Here is an 18,609-nt window from a genome sequence, read left to right as displayed (position 1 = left end):
TTCATGAGTCCAACAGCAGAGGGGAAGAAACTGTTCTTATGGCGGGAGGTTCTGGTCCGTATGGACCGTAGCCTCCTGCCTGAGGGGAGAGGGTCAAAAAGTCTGTGCCCAGGGTGAGAGTGGTCGGCTGTGATCCGACCTGCACGCCCCAGTGTCCTGGAGGTGTACAGGTCCTGGAGAGATGGGAGGTTACAGCCAATCACCTTCTCAGCAGAGTGCACAACGCGCTGTAGTCTCTGTTTGTCCCTAGTGGTGGCTCCAGCGTACCACACAGTGATGGAGGAGGTGAGGATGGACTCAATGATGGCAGTATAGAACTGCACCATGGTCCTTGCTGGCAAGTTGAATTTCTTCAACTGCCGCAGGAAGTACATCCTCTGCTGGGCCTTTTTGATGACAGAGGTGATGGTGGGCTCCCACTTGAGGTCCTGGGTGATGGTAGTTCCCAGGAAGCGAGAAGAGTCCACTGTGGTGATGGGGGTGTCAGTCAGGATGATGGAGGGTAGAGGGGCTGTGTGCTTCCTAAAGTCCACTATAATCTCCACTGTCTTCTGGGCGTTCAGTACCAGGTTATTGTGGCTGCACCAGGACGCCAGACGTTTGACCTCCATCCTGTAGGCCGACTCGTCCCCGTCTGAGATGAGTCCGATGAGAGTCATGTCGTCTGCAAACTTAATAAGCTTGACAGACTGGTGGTCAGAGGTGCAGCAGTTGGTATACAGGGAGAAGAGCAGAGGAGAGAGGACACAGCCCTGAGGAGTGCCAGTGCTGATGGTCCGGGAGTCCGAGACATTCTTCCCCAGCCTCACGTGCTGCTTCCTGTTCGTCAGGAAGTCAGTGATCCACCTGCAGATGGGATCAGGCACGTTCATCTGGGACAGCTTTTCTTGGAGGAGATCAGGGATGATGGTGTTGAAGGCAGAGCTGAAGTCCACAAACAGGATCCTGGCGTAGGTTCCCTGGGAGTCCAGATGCTGTAGGATGAAGTGCAGAGTCAGGTTGATGGCGTCGTCCACAGACCTGTTGGCTCTGTAGGCAAACTGCAGGGGGTCCAGAAGGGGGGCTGTGAGGGACTTGAGGTGGGACAGCACCAGACGCTCAAATGACTTCATGACCACAGAAGTCAGTGCCACAGGTCTGTAGTCATTTAGTCTAGTGATCCTTGGCTTCTTGGGGACAGGAACAATGGTAGCATTGGTAGCATTCCCACGCCTGCTATTTGAACGAACTCGTCCTAGGGCATTTCACCCACTGACACCAAATTGGCTCTAGATCATCTACACAAGTAGCCCATCAAATATTGTGGAAATCTTTACAAAATATTAAACGGCCTTGTCACACCAGGCCATTAAATTTGGCCTTTGTTTTTCTCCCTCACCACCAAAATTGTTTGTGCACTTGTTCGCACATGCTTTGTCTGATCAGGCTGAAAATTTAATCACTCATGTACACACCCAGGCTGAATCCATAACTACAGATTCAAGACTGTAGGCGCAATAGCGCCCCCTACAGAAGCAAATGACAATTTGTATGACCGTCCACAGAATTAGTTTTGCTCTGAAATACATGAAATATCTTTCACCATTCCTTACAAATCCTCATCTATTTGATAAGCCTCCTGCCCTGAACACATTGATATGCATAAAGTCCATAAACGTTAGAGCGCCCCCTACTGGCAGCTTTAAATATCATAATATACCATGTTTTTTAGCTAGCCCCTGAGTTACATTTTATCTAAAGCTCTGAAATTTTGCACACTCATGTAACATCCTAAGACATACAAAAAAGTCTCTTGGAGCCATACTCCAAACCCTACAGGAAGTCCAGCATCTTCAATTGAACGTGTCAATTTTTGCCATTTTCAGGCCTGCTATTTGAATGAACTCCTCCTAGGGCATTTCACCCAGTGAGACCAAATTGGCTCCACATCATCTAGACAAACAGCCCATCAAAAAAGTCAATCAGACCCATGCCCTATTTTGCATGCTGGAGCCGTGACCACACCCCCAAATATTCCATTGCGTCTATGCCGAGAGCAAAAGATACCTTTTCCTATAAAAGAATTCAACTTTCTAGAGACCCATCACGATCACAAAACCTCCGAGTGCGGCACGGGGCGACGAGCGCCACGGGTCGACGAGCGCCACAGGTCGACGCGCGCGGAGTGCGAGGGCCCGATATCACCGCTTGCGGTTTTAATTTGAATTGGATCTGCTGTTGATTGAAATGCATCATAACCAAACATCAGCCGTTAGAGATCATCTGAGTGAGTTTTAACTGTGCTTAACTTCCACTCAGAGGAAAAAAAAAAAAACTTCCACTCAGCGGCGAAAGCCAGCGGGGGTTTGAAAAGGATGTGCCGGCAGTCGGGTGTTCCGGTCAGCTGGCAGTTAGCGAGGTGAGCTGCTGGTAGAGCAGCGGCAATGGACAGCTCCGAAAACGTCGGAGCATTTTTTGCAATTAAGCGATATCTTGACAAAACGAGCTGATATATGAGGTTTACACATTTACATTCTCACCTGAAAACATCTTAAAAGTTTATTTTATGTCACAGAAACAGTTATTTTTCAAACTTTTTGGCTGCTCTCCTCCGCCATTGTTGTATTTGAGTTTTGATGCGCAATGAACCATGGGATATGGTAGGCCACGAAGGATACACTGGACCCATCCTTCAAATTCGAGAAAAGAAGGACGCATTTGTCGACCGCATTTGGAGGAGCCTTCGAATTTGGACAGCCTTCGTCGCCTCGCTGTGACGTAATCGGCCTACAAATGCGGCCTTTGAAGGATGCGGCCCCTGAATTTGGACACAGCCTTAGTGATGGGTCGGTCGCGAACGATCCGAGCTCTTTGAAGTGAACGACGGGAGCCGGCTCCTGATCGTGAGCCGTTTCTTTTTTCTTTTCGTTTGGTTCTTTTTTTTTTTTTTTTTTTGGAAGCCGCACGTGATTGGTTAAGATGATTGGTAGCATATGATCGTCTACACTGAGCGGGAGGAGGAGGGTCCACGGACACACTGTGCAGTGAGTAAACAAACACCAGAGAAGGAGGGGCTCCTGCAAAATGCGCTCGGAGACAGGAAAGAGCCAGAGGAAGTTGCGCGTTACATAGAGGCTACACATGAGAACGGTGAGGAAAATGAGTGACGGAAAGCGTAGCAAAGATTGGACACATTTTAACCTTATACCTCCAAACATGTCAAACGAGACACAGCGTACTTCAAAAGTGCCGGCGTTTGTGAACTTCTGGTCAAAAATACCGTAATACCACTACATGACTGTGAAGTGTAATTTCTGAGCTTTCAGGAACCGTTTGAATTTTTTCAATAGCACGAATGGTCGCAGAGTTAGGGTGAAAAGTCAGCTGATCAGGTTCCTTGGACCAGCTGACTCTGGTGAGACCCTATGTCTTAATCAGCTGTTCGCGCCTTGTAAGGTCAGGAAACCCGAGATTCAGCAGCGATTACCTGGCATTAAGTGATTATTCTGATAGAGTGTAGACTGCAAATTTAAAATTTAATATCGAGCAGGCGGCACAAACAACCTACATAGGTATACTGTATACGAATTGTTCATCCCTCAGTGGAATTAGAAGAACAAAACAGGGCAGGTCATCAGGCAGGAGAAACAGGATCAACTCCTCAAAGGCCCTTGTTTTTCTGATTTCCAATCTTTTGTTTTATAATTTGTATTTGGAGCACTCTATTATATGTTGAGTATATAAAGAAATGTTTGATATAGGCCTAATGTATGCTTTTACATTAGTAATTCATTTTACATTTTTTTTGTTTTAAATTAAAATCTAAGGAGCCATTTGGGAGCCGAAAGAGCCGGCTCTTCTTTGGGAGCCGAGCCTAAAGAGCCGGCTCACTGAAAAGAGCCGAATTCCCATCACTAGTCCGTCTGTGGGTGCACACCTGGCTGCGGACGAGGTGTCAAACTTCACAAAGGCAGAACGGGGACAGCCGGATGCGCTAAGGCTTGACCTTCAAATTAAAAGCCGACAAGCTCCAAATAACTATTTCACTTTTTTTTTGTTTTGTTTTTTTTTTTAGCGTTTGTGTATATTGCAAACATTAGTTTGTTATGTGTCTTAAGTGCGTTGATTTTATTTTTTGTTATCGTGCCGCTTTATTTATCTAAGTTTTCTTAGTTTAACACTGAAAGTTTTGATTTTTCTCCAGTATTTTGGGTTTCATGCTACATACTTTCATGTTTTTCATGTTTATTTTTCCTGAGACAGTTTTATTTTAGGATATATCTCACATATATTGGTGATTTTCTTTTTCGTGCTGTCACTCCGAATCTCGGTTATTTCGACGCTCAGGTGTGCTTTATTGATCCCTGTGCTCGCGCCTCTGATCGGTTCAGAGCCGTGACCGGAAGCGCAGCAGGTTAGTTCCGCGTGGCTTGACTCTGCTCTCTGTCCCGCGGGGTTCCGCAGCTGGCATGAGTTTAGGCTCCGTGATTGGAAAAAAGAGGGGGGAATGAACAACACGCCGCCAGGATTACGGTTGGTGTGTGGATTTTATTTCACTTTGTCGGCTTTTGGTTTTCGGGATGTGAACTTGGGGGTTTCTTTCTGTGTGGCTGGCTGGTCCTCGGAGCTCGCCAAAGGATGACAGCAGCTCCGTGAATGTTTGCGGTGCGGGGTGTGCTGTCATCGCTCGTTTTGGACTTTTTTGTAATGAAGTGTCCACTTAAACAAACTCCATAAAGCCAAAAGCAGGACTCTTTCGTTAAGTTTTAAAGTCCATCATTTTTTAGAATCACATTAAAGCAGCCTGTGTGTGAAAATGTTGCTGTTTTTCAAAATAAAGCCCAAATCATAATAAGAACTGTTGGTTCTCCCCTGGTTCTGTAAAGAACTCCCCCGGTTCTTTACCTAACTCTGTGCATTGTATTTTGTTGCATGTTTGCCATCTCTGTCTGCATTGTGTTGAACAGGAGGGCTTTTTTCGCTGACATCGTGCTGTAGGGATTATAATGCAGGGAGCACATGCCCTCCCAGGCCATTGTTGGCCCCTCTGTCTCTGTTGTCTTTTTTTCTACTGAGCGAGTCAATTGATGGAGGGATAAAAGGCAAAAAATATGCACTGACATGGCTTTCAGGACAGAGGCAGAGGGGTCAGTTGCAGATTTGGTAGACCTACTGTTGGTGGCCTGGAACGGGTGCCAGCAGCAAACCGACCATGAGGGCCCAGAGCAGCCCTGGAAATAAACAGGGGACATCTACAAGCAAGCCATGTCTTTAAACTACATCAAAAATTTCTATGAAGGATGTGTAAGTAGATTGCCGAGGCTCTTTATGGATATTACCCAGCTGAGGGTCCTCAGGCTTTGACAGAGAGGAGCAGTGCTTAACAAATGTCCCTCTCCAGACTTAAAATGAAAAGATATTGACTTGTCGTTTTTAAATCGATCTCCTTTTGCTTCCGTCTTCATGTGGCTGAGTGACGTGTTGGTGAGCCAAAAGGCTCTCTGCTTTGTGAAAGTGCCCTTTTTGTGTTAAACATGACTCAGTGTTAGTGTGAGGACAGAGCAGGTAAAGAGATGAGGTGGCACCTGTTTCCTCTCAGTGGGTTTTATTTTAGCCTTCAGAGCTCAGGGCCTCTGCAGCAGCTGCTTTTATGTGGCTGACAAAAGCTGTTCTCTCTTTGTCTCTGTGTGTGTGTGTGTGTGTGTGTGTGTGTCTCTATGCATTTGTGTGTTGCACGTCTGTATCATGAAAATGTGTATGGGAATGATGTACAATGTAAATATCCTTATATGTGCACATATGGCCGTCTGCTTTAATGTGTCCACATGCTGCATTGTGTAACTGTGTGTGTGTGTGTGTGTGTGTGTTCCAGCTCAGGCCTCCTACAGTGATAGGCCAGTTCCACACCCTGTTCTTCGGCTCAGTGCGGATGTTCTTCCTGGGCGTCCTCGGCTTTGCTGTCTATGGGAATGAAGCGCTGCACTTCAGCTGCGACCCCGACCGACGAGAACTCAACCTTTACTGCTACAACCAGTTCAGACCCATAACACCACAGGTAGGAGCAGCAATCCAAGCGCTCCAGCCTGAAGCTGAAGGAGCTTTTAGGAGTGGCATCGGCTTATATTAAATAACCGTACTAGAGAAGAACAAACCTAAACCCAAAGACTACTAAGCCTCAGATCATTTCTAAATATCCAAAAATGTCTTCATCATTTTTATCTCCATTACAGATCATACTCAGCTACAATGGTACATTCTGTTCAGTTCTAAGAAATCACGTGTAAAATTAAGGAGTTTGGATAAAGTCTGAAGAATACAGGCTCGTGCATGAATCATGGACGTTTTCAGTGTTCCAGCTGAGGCATCTTTGGGTACAGATGGTGGCATGTCCGATCCAGCAAAAACCATTTGCAGTCAGAAAGCGGTCGCAGGTGGTAATCAGCATGAATGGGGTTTCCTTACTGGTGGGAAAGCCAATTTGGGAGAGAACATTTCAGCAAACATTGAACTCCAATCGACCAGATTCCTGCCCGCTCCATTTCCAATCACAGATCCTGTTTTACTTATGTTCACCATCTGGAGGGCCAATTTCAAACCAATGTGTGAAGTCATAAATGGGCAAATGTTCTTTTCTCTGTTTGTTCTTGAACTTTCTGTCCCTGCTTCACCTTTTTTGCTTCCCTTTATCTCCCCAGCAAAAACGTTCATCCTTTGCTCGCTCCTGTTGAAGGCCTCTTCTTCCATTTTGTTTTATTTCCATGAGATTTTCTCACTTTCCCTCCATGTTTTTTCTATCCTCTCCAGGTCTTCTGGGCATTGCAGCTGGTAACAGTGTTGGTTCCCGGAGCAGTATTCCACCTCTATGCTGCCTGTAAGAACATTGACCAGGAGGAGATCCTGGAGCGACCCATCTACACCGTCTTTTACATCATTTCTGTTCTCCTACGCATCATTTTGGAAGTCATTGCCTTCTGGCTACAAAGCCATCTATTCGGCTTTCAGGTCTGTCCATTAGTCATTATTTCAGAGTTGATGTAGTGCAGGGCTGAGTGATGATAATTATCCTGAAATAACTTTTCCTCCATAGCATGACAGGATAGTGCTGCTGGAATATTGTTTATTTGGAAATGATCAATAATTTACTTTTCCATTGTGTTTGTGTTCTTCTATAATAGTTGATACTTCTGACCTGTCAGAATTAAGATTTAAGGTTATTATATATGCTTACAGTGCGTTAGAGATGGATTAAACCATGGTCATAAAAACAAGAATAAATTAAAGGTATTTTTTAGACATTCATGTTTTTGAGTTGCTGGACGTCTGTCAGAAATGAACCCAGCATCACGTCCAACCTCTAAAACTCATTTTTCTCTTCAGGACCTGAATAACTCTAATTTGTCCTCTTAATTAAAAAAAAATCCTAATGTGCTTTACTATTTTTCTTTTTTGGTAAAACAGTAAATTGGATGATAATAATAATTCTATTTGAGGATTAAAAATATGATTTAAATTAAGGAGCTTGCGCATACTGATGTATTAATGATTACCAAAACATAAAAAATTATTTTGGTATTACGGTACTGTTAATTTAGGGGAGCAGTGGCATGAACCTTAGCACTGTAAATTATTTATGTATAATAGAGTTATGTAATGCTCTACAGTACACTCATCATGGAAAATCATATTTAATTCAAAGCTATATTTTCACTTAGGAGTCTAAAACAACTTTTAGGCTTGACAGAAACAGCGATTTAATTTGTATCGAGATTTAAACCGATATCGACCGATATGAAAAGATTATCATGAGATTTTTCAGCCAGCCCTAATTTATGTAATGAGCACCCATTTAGCCTCTTACAGTCAGTCATGGAGACAAAAGGTGGCGTCCTTACATTCAGGCTGCTGTTTGCATTGAGACAAGCTTCAAATGTGCCAAAATAACATGAATGATGTCAGTGAGACGACAAAAGGACTGAAATAACTGCTGAGTAGCTTTTTGATGTGTTAGCTCAGAAAGGGAATTTTACGTTGTTGATGGAGACGTTTGAAAGAACAACAGTTTGCTGCTCTCTCACCGCCTCTTCTGAGTTTCGTGCTAAGCCACGGCCTGCAGTTCTTGCAGGGCCGCGGCCTTTCAGAGTTCCTGTAATTGCACTTCCTATCAGTGCGTGTGTGAAAATGTCCGACTGCTTTGTGGTGGAAAAAGACCTCATAAAATTCCTGATGTTCCTCCTCGGCATGTTGACAGTTGCCTTTACCATTTCTGGAGCATCACAAATAAATTGAAATAATGGACCTCGCTGCAAAGAAGCAGCAACTTAATAGTGGCTCTGTTTTGGTGGTTTTCTCATGATAGCTAACTTCAGGAAGTGCCGTTCCCAGTGGTTTATTACAAAAAACATCAATTGTACCAGCTATTATTAGTGGGAAATTGCCAAGGTCTGACCTTTGCATGGTTATTATGCCAGCAGAATGCTCAACTATCACTGTCTATTTCCTGGCACATTACCCTGTAACAGTACAAGATAAGTCCCTTTGGGCATGATGTACCAAGAGAAGTTTGCAGCTATACTTTTACTTTTAACTTTCACACAGGGATGGCTTAAATGCTCCGTGTGAACACTCATTTCACTTTTTAACTCTGTTAGATGCTGTGTCGATGGTCCAGTACATAATAGGTACAGCTTAAGGTACAGCCAGCCCTACTCAGCAGTGCCCAACAAGAGTCAATCAGTAATTACTGTGGCAACATTGCACATCTGATTCCTGTCTTTGTGGGGATTGTTAGTCTTTAGAAGTTCAGACAATAATGGAAGTATTCATGCCTCACGTTTCTTTCTTTTTTTCCCCCAGGTTCACCCACTGTACATGTGCGATGCCAGTGCTCTGGAAAAGGCTTTTAATGTGACAAAGTGCATGGTACCCGAACACTTTGAAAAAACCATCTTCCTCAGTGCCATGTACACCTTCACCATAATCACCATACTTCTCTGTATCGCGGAGATATTTGAGATACTCTGCCGACGGCTCGGTTATCTCAACAACCAATGACATAAATGTGCAGATACAGTGACTGGGGGTGAACATGTATGACACCATATCTGCCAGTTTTACTGGGCTCCTGTTAGCTACTGCTGGACTTTTATAAAACAGGAAGCAAACAGAAGAGCTAACCCTCACCTGTGGTCCATCGTAAGTGAGTAGCACCAAGAAATTTGAGAAAGTTCAGCAGTGTCAGAGCTGGCAAGTCTGAAACAATCTCTAGTTGTTTTTGACCGTAACTATAGATTATGATGATCCCTGGTTGTATTTCAGATATCAGTGGGTCAGTACTGGCTGTGTCCAGAGGTCTTGTGTGGACGTGATGGCCAGACGATATTTACCTCTTACTGAACACTTGAGAGATGGGATAGAAAGATTTCTGGTTTTCTTTTTTTTTCCCCCTAAAAGACAGCAAAACGTCATGTTGCTCCTAAAACCTCTTTCCAGATGGATTACAGCCCAAGGAAAGCCCAGTGTCAAAGGCCTCATGGCCTGTGACACCTCAGAGGCCCCTAACAATCTTTTCTTGGAGATGTACTTCAGATCTGACTATACAGAAGAAACCCTGGAAGCATTAGCTGCACGCATTTTTCTTCAGGGCCTGGCATGCACTAAATGCATCACGGTTCATCAAACCAACCTGATGAATCTTCTGTGGACTTTATTCACTTATGGAGTGCCAGCAGGGGGGCCAATTCTACTTCAAGGTGCAAAAGGATTTGATAGGAAGACATAAGGTCTTCTTGTAGTCTGTTAACAATGCAATTAACTGAAGAGCTATCACATCATTCTGTATAAAGTGCAGATGAACATAATTGTCTAGCTTGTCTTTCAGGTGCTGACCAAATGTGACAGGCACACCACAGAGCTGGCCACAGACTGTCACTCGCACCATTCATAAGAAACTGTGATCCAGTAGCCTTACCCATGGGCGGGTGCATTGCAGGTGCCATTGCTTCTGACACTTGCATGTGTGACAGTTATCACTTCCAATGTGTGTCCGATGTTGCTTCCGGTCTGTTCTGACCTTCACTTTGATCAACACGAGCACCACAACTTTGTTGTGGATTTTTGATGGAGTTTTGTCTTTTCATATAGAAAAAGATGGTTCTTAAACAACGTTCAACTTGATTGTTGAGCTCTCATGTGCTGGTCAGACCTAAAATGCTTGAGTTTACCTCAGTGAGATGAAAAGGCATCTTCCTAGACCATCGACGTGTCTTAACAAAGATGCCATTGCTGAAATGGTTGCGATGTAGTGTTTTACTCTTCAAGGTCAAGATCTCCCCGAAGACACAAATGAATATGAAATGGGTTTGATGTAATGAACTACCAAAAGAAAGGAAGGAAACTTTGTAATTTATATTTTAAACATTTTTATCAAAATGTATCCCCTGAAAAATCAGGTGGTTAAAGTAGTAATTGCATTTGGATAAACAAATGTGTTGGAATGAAAATGTTTCAGGTATATAGCACTACTGCAAGTTGTAATGATTTTGAAGTATCTGGAAAACATCAATTATCAGTAAGAAGAAATCCTGCTAATTTTTTGTGATTGGGAATTTAATACAGTCCTGACAAACTAGTTGAAATCCACGATGGAGAAGGTTCGAGGCACCGTCAGTACTTCACTTAATTGGCATTGAACCTTCTTGTACAACAAAAAGCTGAGACACCAGAAGAGGTTAAAAGATGTTACTGCTGTAAAGTTCTCAACTGACATGGACAAACTCAAAGTGGAAACTTGATTTTTTTTAAACATATATTTATTAGCTGTTTTATGTAGAACACACCAAGAACAAGCAAAACAAAGCCAGTAATACAAACATTACACCCACACACCCACATTGACCCTGCACCAGTGCTAAATAAAGATGCATATTAACACACTTAAAGGTTTTTGAGACTCAAGACCCGACTGCTCTCATAAGCTGTAATAAAGTAAGTGCACACTCGCTCCAGTCGGCAGCAGTTGGGCTTTTGTCCATGTCTGATTCTGAACTCTTCCCTCTTCAGTGGAACTTATGAAGGGTGTCCTCTGCCCTCCACCCTTGCTTCACCTTTTTTCTTTGCTTGAAGTATTGATATGTTCTGTAAATTTTCCTTTGGTGTCATTGTTGATGTATTTTGAAAATGATTACCTCTCATGTTTTATTTTTATCAGACATCCATCCAACTTTTATGAAGTTTTCAGCAATTTGTTCATCTCAGGTACAAAATTGCATTACCAGACAAAAGTGGATCAAACCCTCTTTCCAAACCCTTTTAAACCCTTTTCCTCTCACTGTGGCAACACTCCAGTTGATCTGAAATAACTTCTACCATTACTGTTCTGTCAGGGTTTAGGAGGGTTTGAACCAGGTATGTGACTCCTGTGATTTGGGTTTGTCTGCGTTCTGGTATCAGTGACTGGAGAATGGGTTTTAAATTTCGCCTCTCAAAGTTCTGTCACCAAGACTAAGGCCTTGTTTACATTAACACATGCAGGTGAATTTGGCAGGATAGAGTTTCATTTTGGTGCACGTGATGCCCTAATCCAGGAATGTCACAGGATAAAATGGGATAAAACAGCTTTTTTTAAGCACATATCACTTGCCTCGTGTTTGTCCTCTTCACTAGTTACTACAACTTGGTCACACCAGCATTTTGAATCAAGCTATCTCAATCTGTTCACATTACCTTTGAGGTAATGAATTTCTTATATAACCCTGTTTTTCTGCTACCAAACTAACATCAAGCTTCAATGCTACGCCTCAATCATCCCAATGGCAGTTTACGCCTCAGAAATGTGGAAAGCATCGGCCAGTATTACCCGAAAGGTAGGCGTCTTTCATCAACGCTGCCTCAGAAGAATACTGAAGGTCTGATACTTTGGCCACATCACCAACAAAGAGGTGTTACAACAAAACAAACTGCCCAGCTTCAGCATCATTATTGCAAGCTGCCGCCTGAAACTTGTTGGACACATCATCCACATGGACAACAGGCGAATCCTGAAGAAGATATTTTGATGGGTTCCACCTGGAGGCAGACCAGGCAGAGGCCAGCCACGACTGACCCGGCGTCGGACTTTTATCAACGACCTCAAAACACCCAACATCTCTTAGAGGAAGCTGAAGACCTCATGGCTGACTGTGACTGATGGAGAGCCCTTGTTGCCCAATGTGCGCATTAGTGCTGGTGGAAGAAAAGAAGAGTTCTTCTGCTCAGAACAAGTTCAGAAACTGTTGATAAAAAGCAAAACCTATAACTTATTTCAACTTGGCTAACATCCCCGTCACAGTAGTCACCTTGAAGAGTGATTCATTGTTTCAGTTCATGAACCACACCTGGTACGCTCCCTGAGGTCCCATTTTTGTCTCTAATGGTGCAAATCATGAAAATTCACCTGCAAGGTAACAAAACGTATGTAACAGAACCGGTTAGCATTGCTCAATAATGATGCATCCGAGTTGCTTCCGGCACCTGCTGCATGCTAAGAATCAGACTTTGACTCTTTTGGACAGCAGTCAAACACTGCAGTTGATTCTGAGACAGGAGTCTTTACCAGACTGCACACTCACTGTCTAGTTGCTAGACAAGCTAGTTAGCTTACTAACAGTTAGCAGTTTAGCTACCGTAAACAGCTCATGTTACTTTTACCTTTTTTCACTAACTAGCAAATTAGTGGTCAACTTGCCAGAGCACATGGCATTTGTAAAGTTTCCAGCCTCTGGTAGTTTCAGAGGGATGTGTTGATGAAAGGGCTGTCCTGCTTTCTGGTGTGACCAGGCTAATATGCTAGTTTTATGCTATCATCTGTAATTTTGAATAACAAAGCCCACAATGAACCCAAGAAGACAATGTTTTTCTCAGGTTGGCCAAAGTTCAGGGTTTACTTGTTAGCTTATGGTAAAATTTATTTACCAGGTATAAACCTCCAGAGTAGTCTTGGTTGAGAACTTGCTCACATTTGTACATGAAGCTGTTTATCTGTCTTTGAGTGATTAACCTGGAAAGTAGAGCTTGGTGTATTTTACAAGGTTGAGTCGTTGATAATTGAGAGAATTGTAGAGGTTGGAAATGGGGGTAGGGGCGTCTGTGATATTAAACATCCAATCCAATTTTTAAAAACAGGCCACAAACTCCCACTTTGTTCTTTCAATGAACTCGCATGTAAAATAATAAGCTGTAAAGTGTAACATTGGGCAGGGAGGTCTGTGGGGTTTACAGCACTGTAACCTAGTTTTGACCACTAATATTGGGGTCAAAGTTCAACTATGGCACATACATACAGTACACAACACTGTACATTCATCTTTCATTTGTTTTATATCTGATTTTTACTGTTACATGTTGTGAAAATGGAGTTTTACATTTTTTCAGCAGTCTGTCTCTATATTGAAACCATTTTGTCCTTTTAGAGCTGCATCAAAGAAAAAGAGGCACACTTTATGACCAATGCATACATATTAAAACAGAAATCTGTTTGCTACTGTTTACTGAAGGTGACCAGTAAATTCTCCAACTTGTTTTGTCTTGAGATGATTATTAAAAATTTCCTACAGTCGTCTTTGTTTCGTTTTTGGATGGCTTGACTATTCATAGCTATCCTGGAGACATGCTGGCTGTACTACATGATTTACATAAATGATGGATACAGTTTCCAGGTCTGAAAAGATGAGAAATATGAGATGAGGAGAAATAATTTCTAATCCCATATTTGGTAAATTATTTTGTTACAGCTGTTGAAAAGATAAATTATTACTATAATCTGGCCGATCCCTCTCAGCCACATGATAGCATGTGGTATGAAGGATTCCCCGTATCTGTCCTTGTGGCAGCAGAGCTGAATCAGTCTGTTAGAGAAGGCTGTCCAGCATGTGGTGCAGAGGTTGGTCGGGATGATCCATGATGGATAACGGTTTGTTCTGGGACCACCTCTCCACCACAGTTTCAGAAGTGTCCGGTTTGCCACCAATCACAGATCTAGCCTTCCTGATCAGTTGATTCAGTGTCACTGGCTCCGGTGCTGCTCCCCCAGCAGACACGCTTCACTTAGCTGTCCTTTCTGAAGTCCATCAGCATCTCCCTGGTCCTATTCACATTCAGAATGTGAGTGCTCCGTACTCATCACTAACACATCCAAAGACTACAATCAATATTTCTGTAGGTGTCATGACCCAGAGTTGTACTGAAACCCGAGGTGGACGGGTGAACAGGAATGGAGACGGTACAATCCTCTGTCCTACACTTCACCAAATCAGACAGCACTGTCCAGTCTCATGTGGCCTGTGGGGTAGTCGGTAATCCATGTGTACTGAGATTTCCTGCAATGGCTGAATCACAATAAATACACTTAAAAATTCAAAGACGATCCTTTCCATTCAGCCCTTACTATCCATACAGGTCCAGAGAAAATAGCCCATTGCTGAGTTTATTTGTAACCCTACCAAACATTTTTTCTGATGAGTTTAAGAATTGAATCTCTACGGTCAAACATGATGTAAACTACGGTCCTGTCTGGAGACAAAAAGCGATAAAGTAAGTTATGTTTTTGGACAATTTAGCACTTTGATGAGTTGCTGCTGGCTGACTTTGCACTTTCTCTCAGTTTCTTTAGTCGCATCCATCCATTACATGGAGTTTCTAAACAGTGAGATGGCAGCATTATGACCCTCAGAGGGTGAATCCTAGTGACACTGGTATTTCCCTCATTTATAATACAGCACTGCCACTATACCAACTTTTAAATTGTTCATTTCCTGCTGGTGCACCTGACCTCAGTAATTCTTGGCTGAACTTTGTGCGAATAAGCCTGCATAAAAACACCTTCCTGTGTATGTTGAGCTGTCAGATTAGAGAATCTCTGAGTGAACAGCACAGTGTGCTTACAGAGTGTTATAAGCAGGAAGGGCTTTATGGATAATTTGTGTCCAGATTTTTACCTGTTAATCTACATGCTGACTGGCTGGAACATATTTCATGAATCCAGACACGCTGCAGATGGTACTTACAGCTGAAGAAAGAGAAACATGTTCTCATATCATCTTGAACATCAATCAAAAAGGGGAGTGAAGGAATATATATTTTGTCTTCTTTTGTTCATCACCCATCTCCAAATCGAAGCCCACACCCTGTTTCAGACATTTGGATTCAACCTCAGTCTGTGTGTCTGTGTGTCTGTGTGTAGCAACTCAGCTCCTCTGATCCCATGAACAAAAACTATAAAATACAGCAGGAGCCAAAAAGTGCAAAACAAGGAAGTGGGTGGGCTTGGACCAGAGCGCCTCATCAATCAGTCAGCCAGCAGATTCTTCAGGCCTCCTTACCCAAAGCCCTGACCACATCCGCTTTCCAACCCTCGTGTGACTTGAGTCCAAGTCATGGTTCAGTGGGAACTGGGCAGTGTGAAGCTAAACAAACCACATATAAACATAGAACAGCCTTTCCCACTAGGGTCTGGACCAGAGAAAACAGTGGTACCCCTCAGACGTACCGTAGGCCAGGCTTAATGAAAAATCCAGAGAAGCTGTTGTGCTGTACCTTTGTTGAGCCTCAGAAGTCAAAGGATCATTCAACCACAGGCTGAACCAAACAGATTGCAGTTCTCATTTTTACCACGGCCCTTAAACTCTCTGAACTGGAACAGACGTCTCTGCTCCAAGCCCACCCGCTTTGCTGGAAATGCATCATTGCGAATGTTCCCTTTGATTTACCTCGTTCAGTATCAGTCTTCATTTGCTCGCTGGTACACCTGACCTCAGACTCAGTTTGTGGCTTTAACTTGACCTTAGTCCAAATGTCCTGGGTGGAACTTTTTAATGAGTCGTATCCTGAATGATCCAAACTCCATCTCACTGACTCCAAATCTGCTTTAACAGATAAATATTTCAATATAGTCACAGCGTTGTGAGTGTGGGAACGGAGTGTGGTTTGTGGCTCTGCTGGGGGGGCAGGTGGTTCAGGGTGCAGAGGCTGTGTGGGACACCTGTTACATGTTGTCTAATCAGTCTCCTCTATTTATGTGGTAGCAAGCTGGGAGCAGACAGAGAGGAGAGAGCGCAGGGAGACGAAGAGCTGAACACGCCGGGCAGAATCGAGGCGTCCAATGAGAGCTGAGCACAAAAACAAAAGCACAGCAGGCGCTGCAGTAATTGTGTCTGTGTGCGGTGTTGGGAACCCACAGAGTTCTGATTTGTTACTCTGAGCTACTTGGTTGTGTACTTATTCAACAGGTTTAATTTTTAGTAACAGAGACAAATGCATTAATTGAAGGCAAACTCAGTTTTCAAACAATCTGACATAATTGGAAAAAAAGACAGTTCAATGATAGATTAAAAATGCATCAATGTTAATAATTATTTAGAATATATATTTATAAACAGTTCATTTCATTTTAATTTTCATTTGCACTGCAATCATTAACTTGGTGCTCTACTGGGGTGATACAGAACTATGAGGTCTTTGAGATAAGATGGTGCCTGATTATTCAAGACCTTGTAGGTGAGGAGAAGGATTTTAAATTCTATTCTAGATTTAACAGGGAGCCAATGAAGAGAAGCCAATATGGCCTCTAACCACTTATTGATGTCTGTATTATCTTTTGCATTGTGTTAAATTTCTATCAATGACAGGGGCATATTTTCAGGTTAAAAAAAAACAAAAACAAATAAATGTACATAAATAGAAAGGGTTATGACAAGGACACAAAATTAAATATCAGCTTATCAGATAATAATAATAATTATATATATATGTTTAATTCTTCATATTTTTGTGTTTTGCCAGTTTTGAAGAATAAGAACTTTATTGATGCCAGAGGGAAATTCATGTGTCTGACAACTCATCTACTGTTTGTATGAGACTTTGTAAAGCATCTCTGTCTGAACGAATGAGGGTGAAAGCAGGTAGATCCACATTAGAGTCTGAGATGTTTGGATTCAACCATGTTTCAGTAAAACACATGAGACTGCACTCACACTTTACTTACTGAGTCTTCAAGGGTCTTCAGAGTTGACATTTCCCATGATGACTGTTGGCAGAAATGGCTTATATCTCCACTTCCAAGTCCAAAAACACCTCTTTATCTCAGATGGAATAGGGCAGGATCTTCCAGATTTGCTCCATGTCAGTGAATACAGCTCTTCTCATGAGTAAACTCTTCTCCCCACAGAAGGATCCATCAGTACTTGACAAAAACAAACAAAAAACCTATAAAAATACAAAAAGTAAAGTTTGAGTAAAGAACAGAGCTACCAGACTTTGCTGCTAGCAGCGTGTGTTCTTTTGGTGTTGCATTATAGAAATTAATCAGACACATTTGTTAAATTACTACTTTTTTCTCATTAATATTTTTCTCATGCATATTGTGAGAATAAAGAAATATTCTCAAAACAAACAAAATTCATTCAAATAGCAGCCATTAAAGCATAAATGGTAAATGCCCATTTTTTAAAATATATATTAATAAAAAATGATTTTATTATTTTGAATCAATCTAATACAAAATAAGTTATACTGGGTAACTTAAACCTGTTTTAAATCACACTTTCTCCCTTTACTTTTTTCTTTCAGGATTCACATTCCTCTTTTATATATGAAAAATTAAAAAATATGAAAAATAACAACAACAGACAGACCCTTTGACATAAACACGTATACTTTAGCTACTGACATGCATTTCATGTTTGTTACATATCTTAACAAATTAGAAACTATTTAAATCATGGGGTCCAACTGACAGTTCTGGCTTTAATAAACGAAAATGTTCATGTAAATGCTTAAACTGTTGTATTCACATTCACAATGAATGATTATATTGTTAGTTTGTTGTCCCACTGTACTCCTCTGTAGGTCTTGAATTTAATGAAGCCACGCCTTCGATTCAAACTGTCATCCATCTACTTGAGCGAGATCGTGACGTAATTTGTCCCGCCTAGGCGGCCGCTCCTATTGGATAAACACGCGGAAGTACGGGGGCACTCTCGCTAACAACAATAACAGTTCCTTGTGGTGATTTACTGGAGTTCACTGGATGGTTTTACTCCAACTATGGCTCTGCCGGCTCAGTTCAGATCCATCCAGCACCACCTGCGGACGGCGCAGGAGCACGAGAAGCGGGACCCGGTGGTGACTTATTACTGTGAGTGTGTTCTGACTGACGTTAGCGGCTACTGCTGTTAGCATGGCAGCTTTGTTTATCTGAGAGCTGGCAGGGCGTCAGCTTAGCAGTCGAGGTTTGGGTCTAAAGGGCAACTTTAGACAAAAAGTCCTCACACAGTGTGGGAGATCTTTAGAGGCCGCCGAGCTGCGGCGTTAAATCAGTCCGTTTTTTTAGCGTCTCACGGCGTTAGCTCCGACAGCTTCATTAGCCTGCTAACGTTTCCTTAACAACTGGGATCGTTTGGGAATTTCATAGACTGTTCCCTCACTGACTCAAATACCTGTCGCTGGTAAATCATGTAGTCCTCCAGGTTCTGTTCTGTAAGGCTGTAAACCTGCTGTACTTCTCTCCTGCTAACTTAAGCTGAAGTTAGGAATTGCTCAGAAACTGTCCAGGTAATCACACCTGGCAGGCTGCCAGAGAGTTCTGACGTCAGCAGAGAG

At 42.6% G+C, this 18,609-nt stretch overlaps 2 protein-coding genes and 1 long non-coding RNA gene across 11 annotated transcripts in view; 2 read left to right on the top strand and 1 right to left on the bottom strand.

Moving 5' to 3' along the window:
• Positions 1 to 4,305: 4,305 nt before the first annotated feature.
• On the top strand, positions 4,306 to 11,261 carry gje1a (gap junction protein epsilon 1a). Of its 6 annotated transcripts, none has more exons than XR_004019159.1 (5): positions 4,910 to 5,283; positions 5,852 to 6,034; positions 6,784 to 6,981; positions 8,833 to 9,171; positions 9,295 to 11,261. XR_004019159.1 is itself a non-coding variant. In XM_030721143.1 (4 exons), the coding sequence occupies exons 2-4, from the start codon at positions 5,909 to 5,911 to the stop codon at positions 9,028 to 9,030; spliced, it is 522 nt and encodes a 173-aa protein (XP_030577003.1). In that variant the 5' UTR covers positions 4,306 to 4,393; positions 5,852 to 5,908; the 3' UTR covers positions 9,031 to 11,261. The 6 variants fall into 6 exon arrangements, 4 of the variants coding, with proteins under 4 accessions (XP_030577003.1, XP_030577001.1, XP_030577002.1 ...); XR_004019160.1 differs by having other exon boundaries at positions 8,833 to 9,175; XM_030721143.1 differs by lacking the exon at positions 4,910 to 5,283 and adding an exon at positions 4,306 to 4,393 and having other exon boundaries at positions 8,833 to 11,261.
• On the bottom strand, positions 10,800 to 18,568 carry LOC115774082 (uncharacterized). 2 transcript variants are annotated; one of them, XR_004019162.1, is made up of 3 exons: positions 18,447 to 18,568; positions 16,994 to 17,214; positions 10,800 to 12,198 (listed from the first exon to the last, which is right to left on the bottom strand). It is a non-coding gene; the product is annotated as an uncharacterized LOC115774082 (long non-coding RNA). The 2 variants fall into 2 exon arrangements; XR_004019161.1 differs by lacking the exon at positions 10,800 to 12,198 and adding an exon at positions 15,742 to 16,118.
• vta1 (vesicle (multivesicular body) trafficking 1) overlaps positions 17,949 to 18,609 on the top strand; it is an 81,115-nt gene continuing 80,454 nt past the window's right edge. For all 3 annotated transcript variants that reach the window (XM_030721139.1, XM_030721138.1, XM_030721137.1), the window contains exon 1: positions 17,949 to 18,145. In XM_030721139.1, the coding sequence (XP_030576999.1) occupies positions 18,055 to 18,145 (91 nt within the window). In that variant the 5' untranslated portion in view covers positions 17,949 to 18,054. The remainder of the gene's footprint in view (positions 18,146 to 18,609) is intronic.

The sequence above is a fragment of the Archocentrus centrarchus genome, chromosome 24 (genome assembly GCF_007364275.1).
Source record: "Archocentrus centrarchus isolate MPI-CPG fArcCen1 chromosome 24, fArcCen1, whole genome shotgun sequence".
NCBI classification, from domain to species: domain Eukaryota; kingdom Metazoa; phylum Chordata; class Actinopteri; order Cichliformes; family Cichlidae; genus Archocentrus; species Archocentrus centrarchus.
The sequence above is the reverse complement of the archived record's forward strand: the minus strand, read 5'-3'. Positions and strand labels throughout refer to the sequence as shown.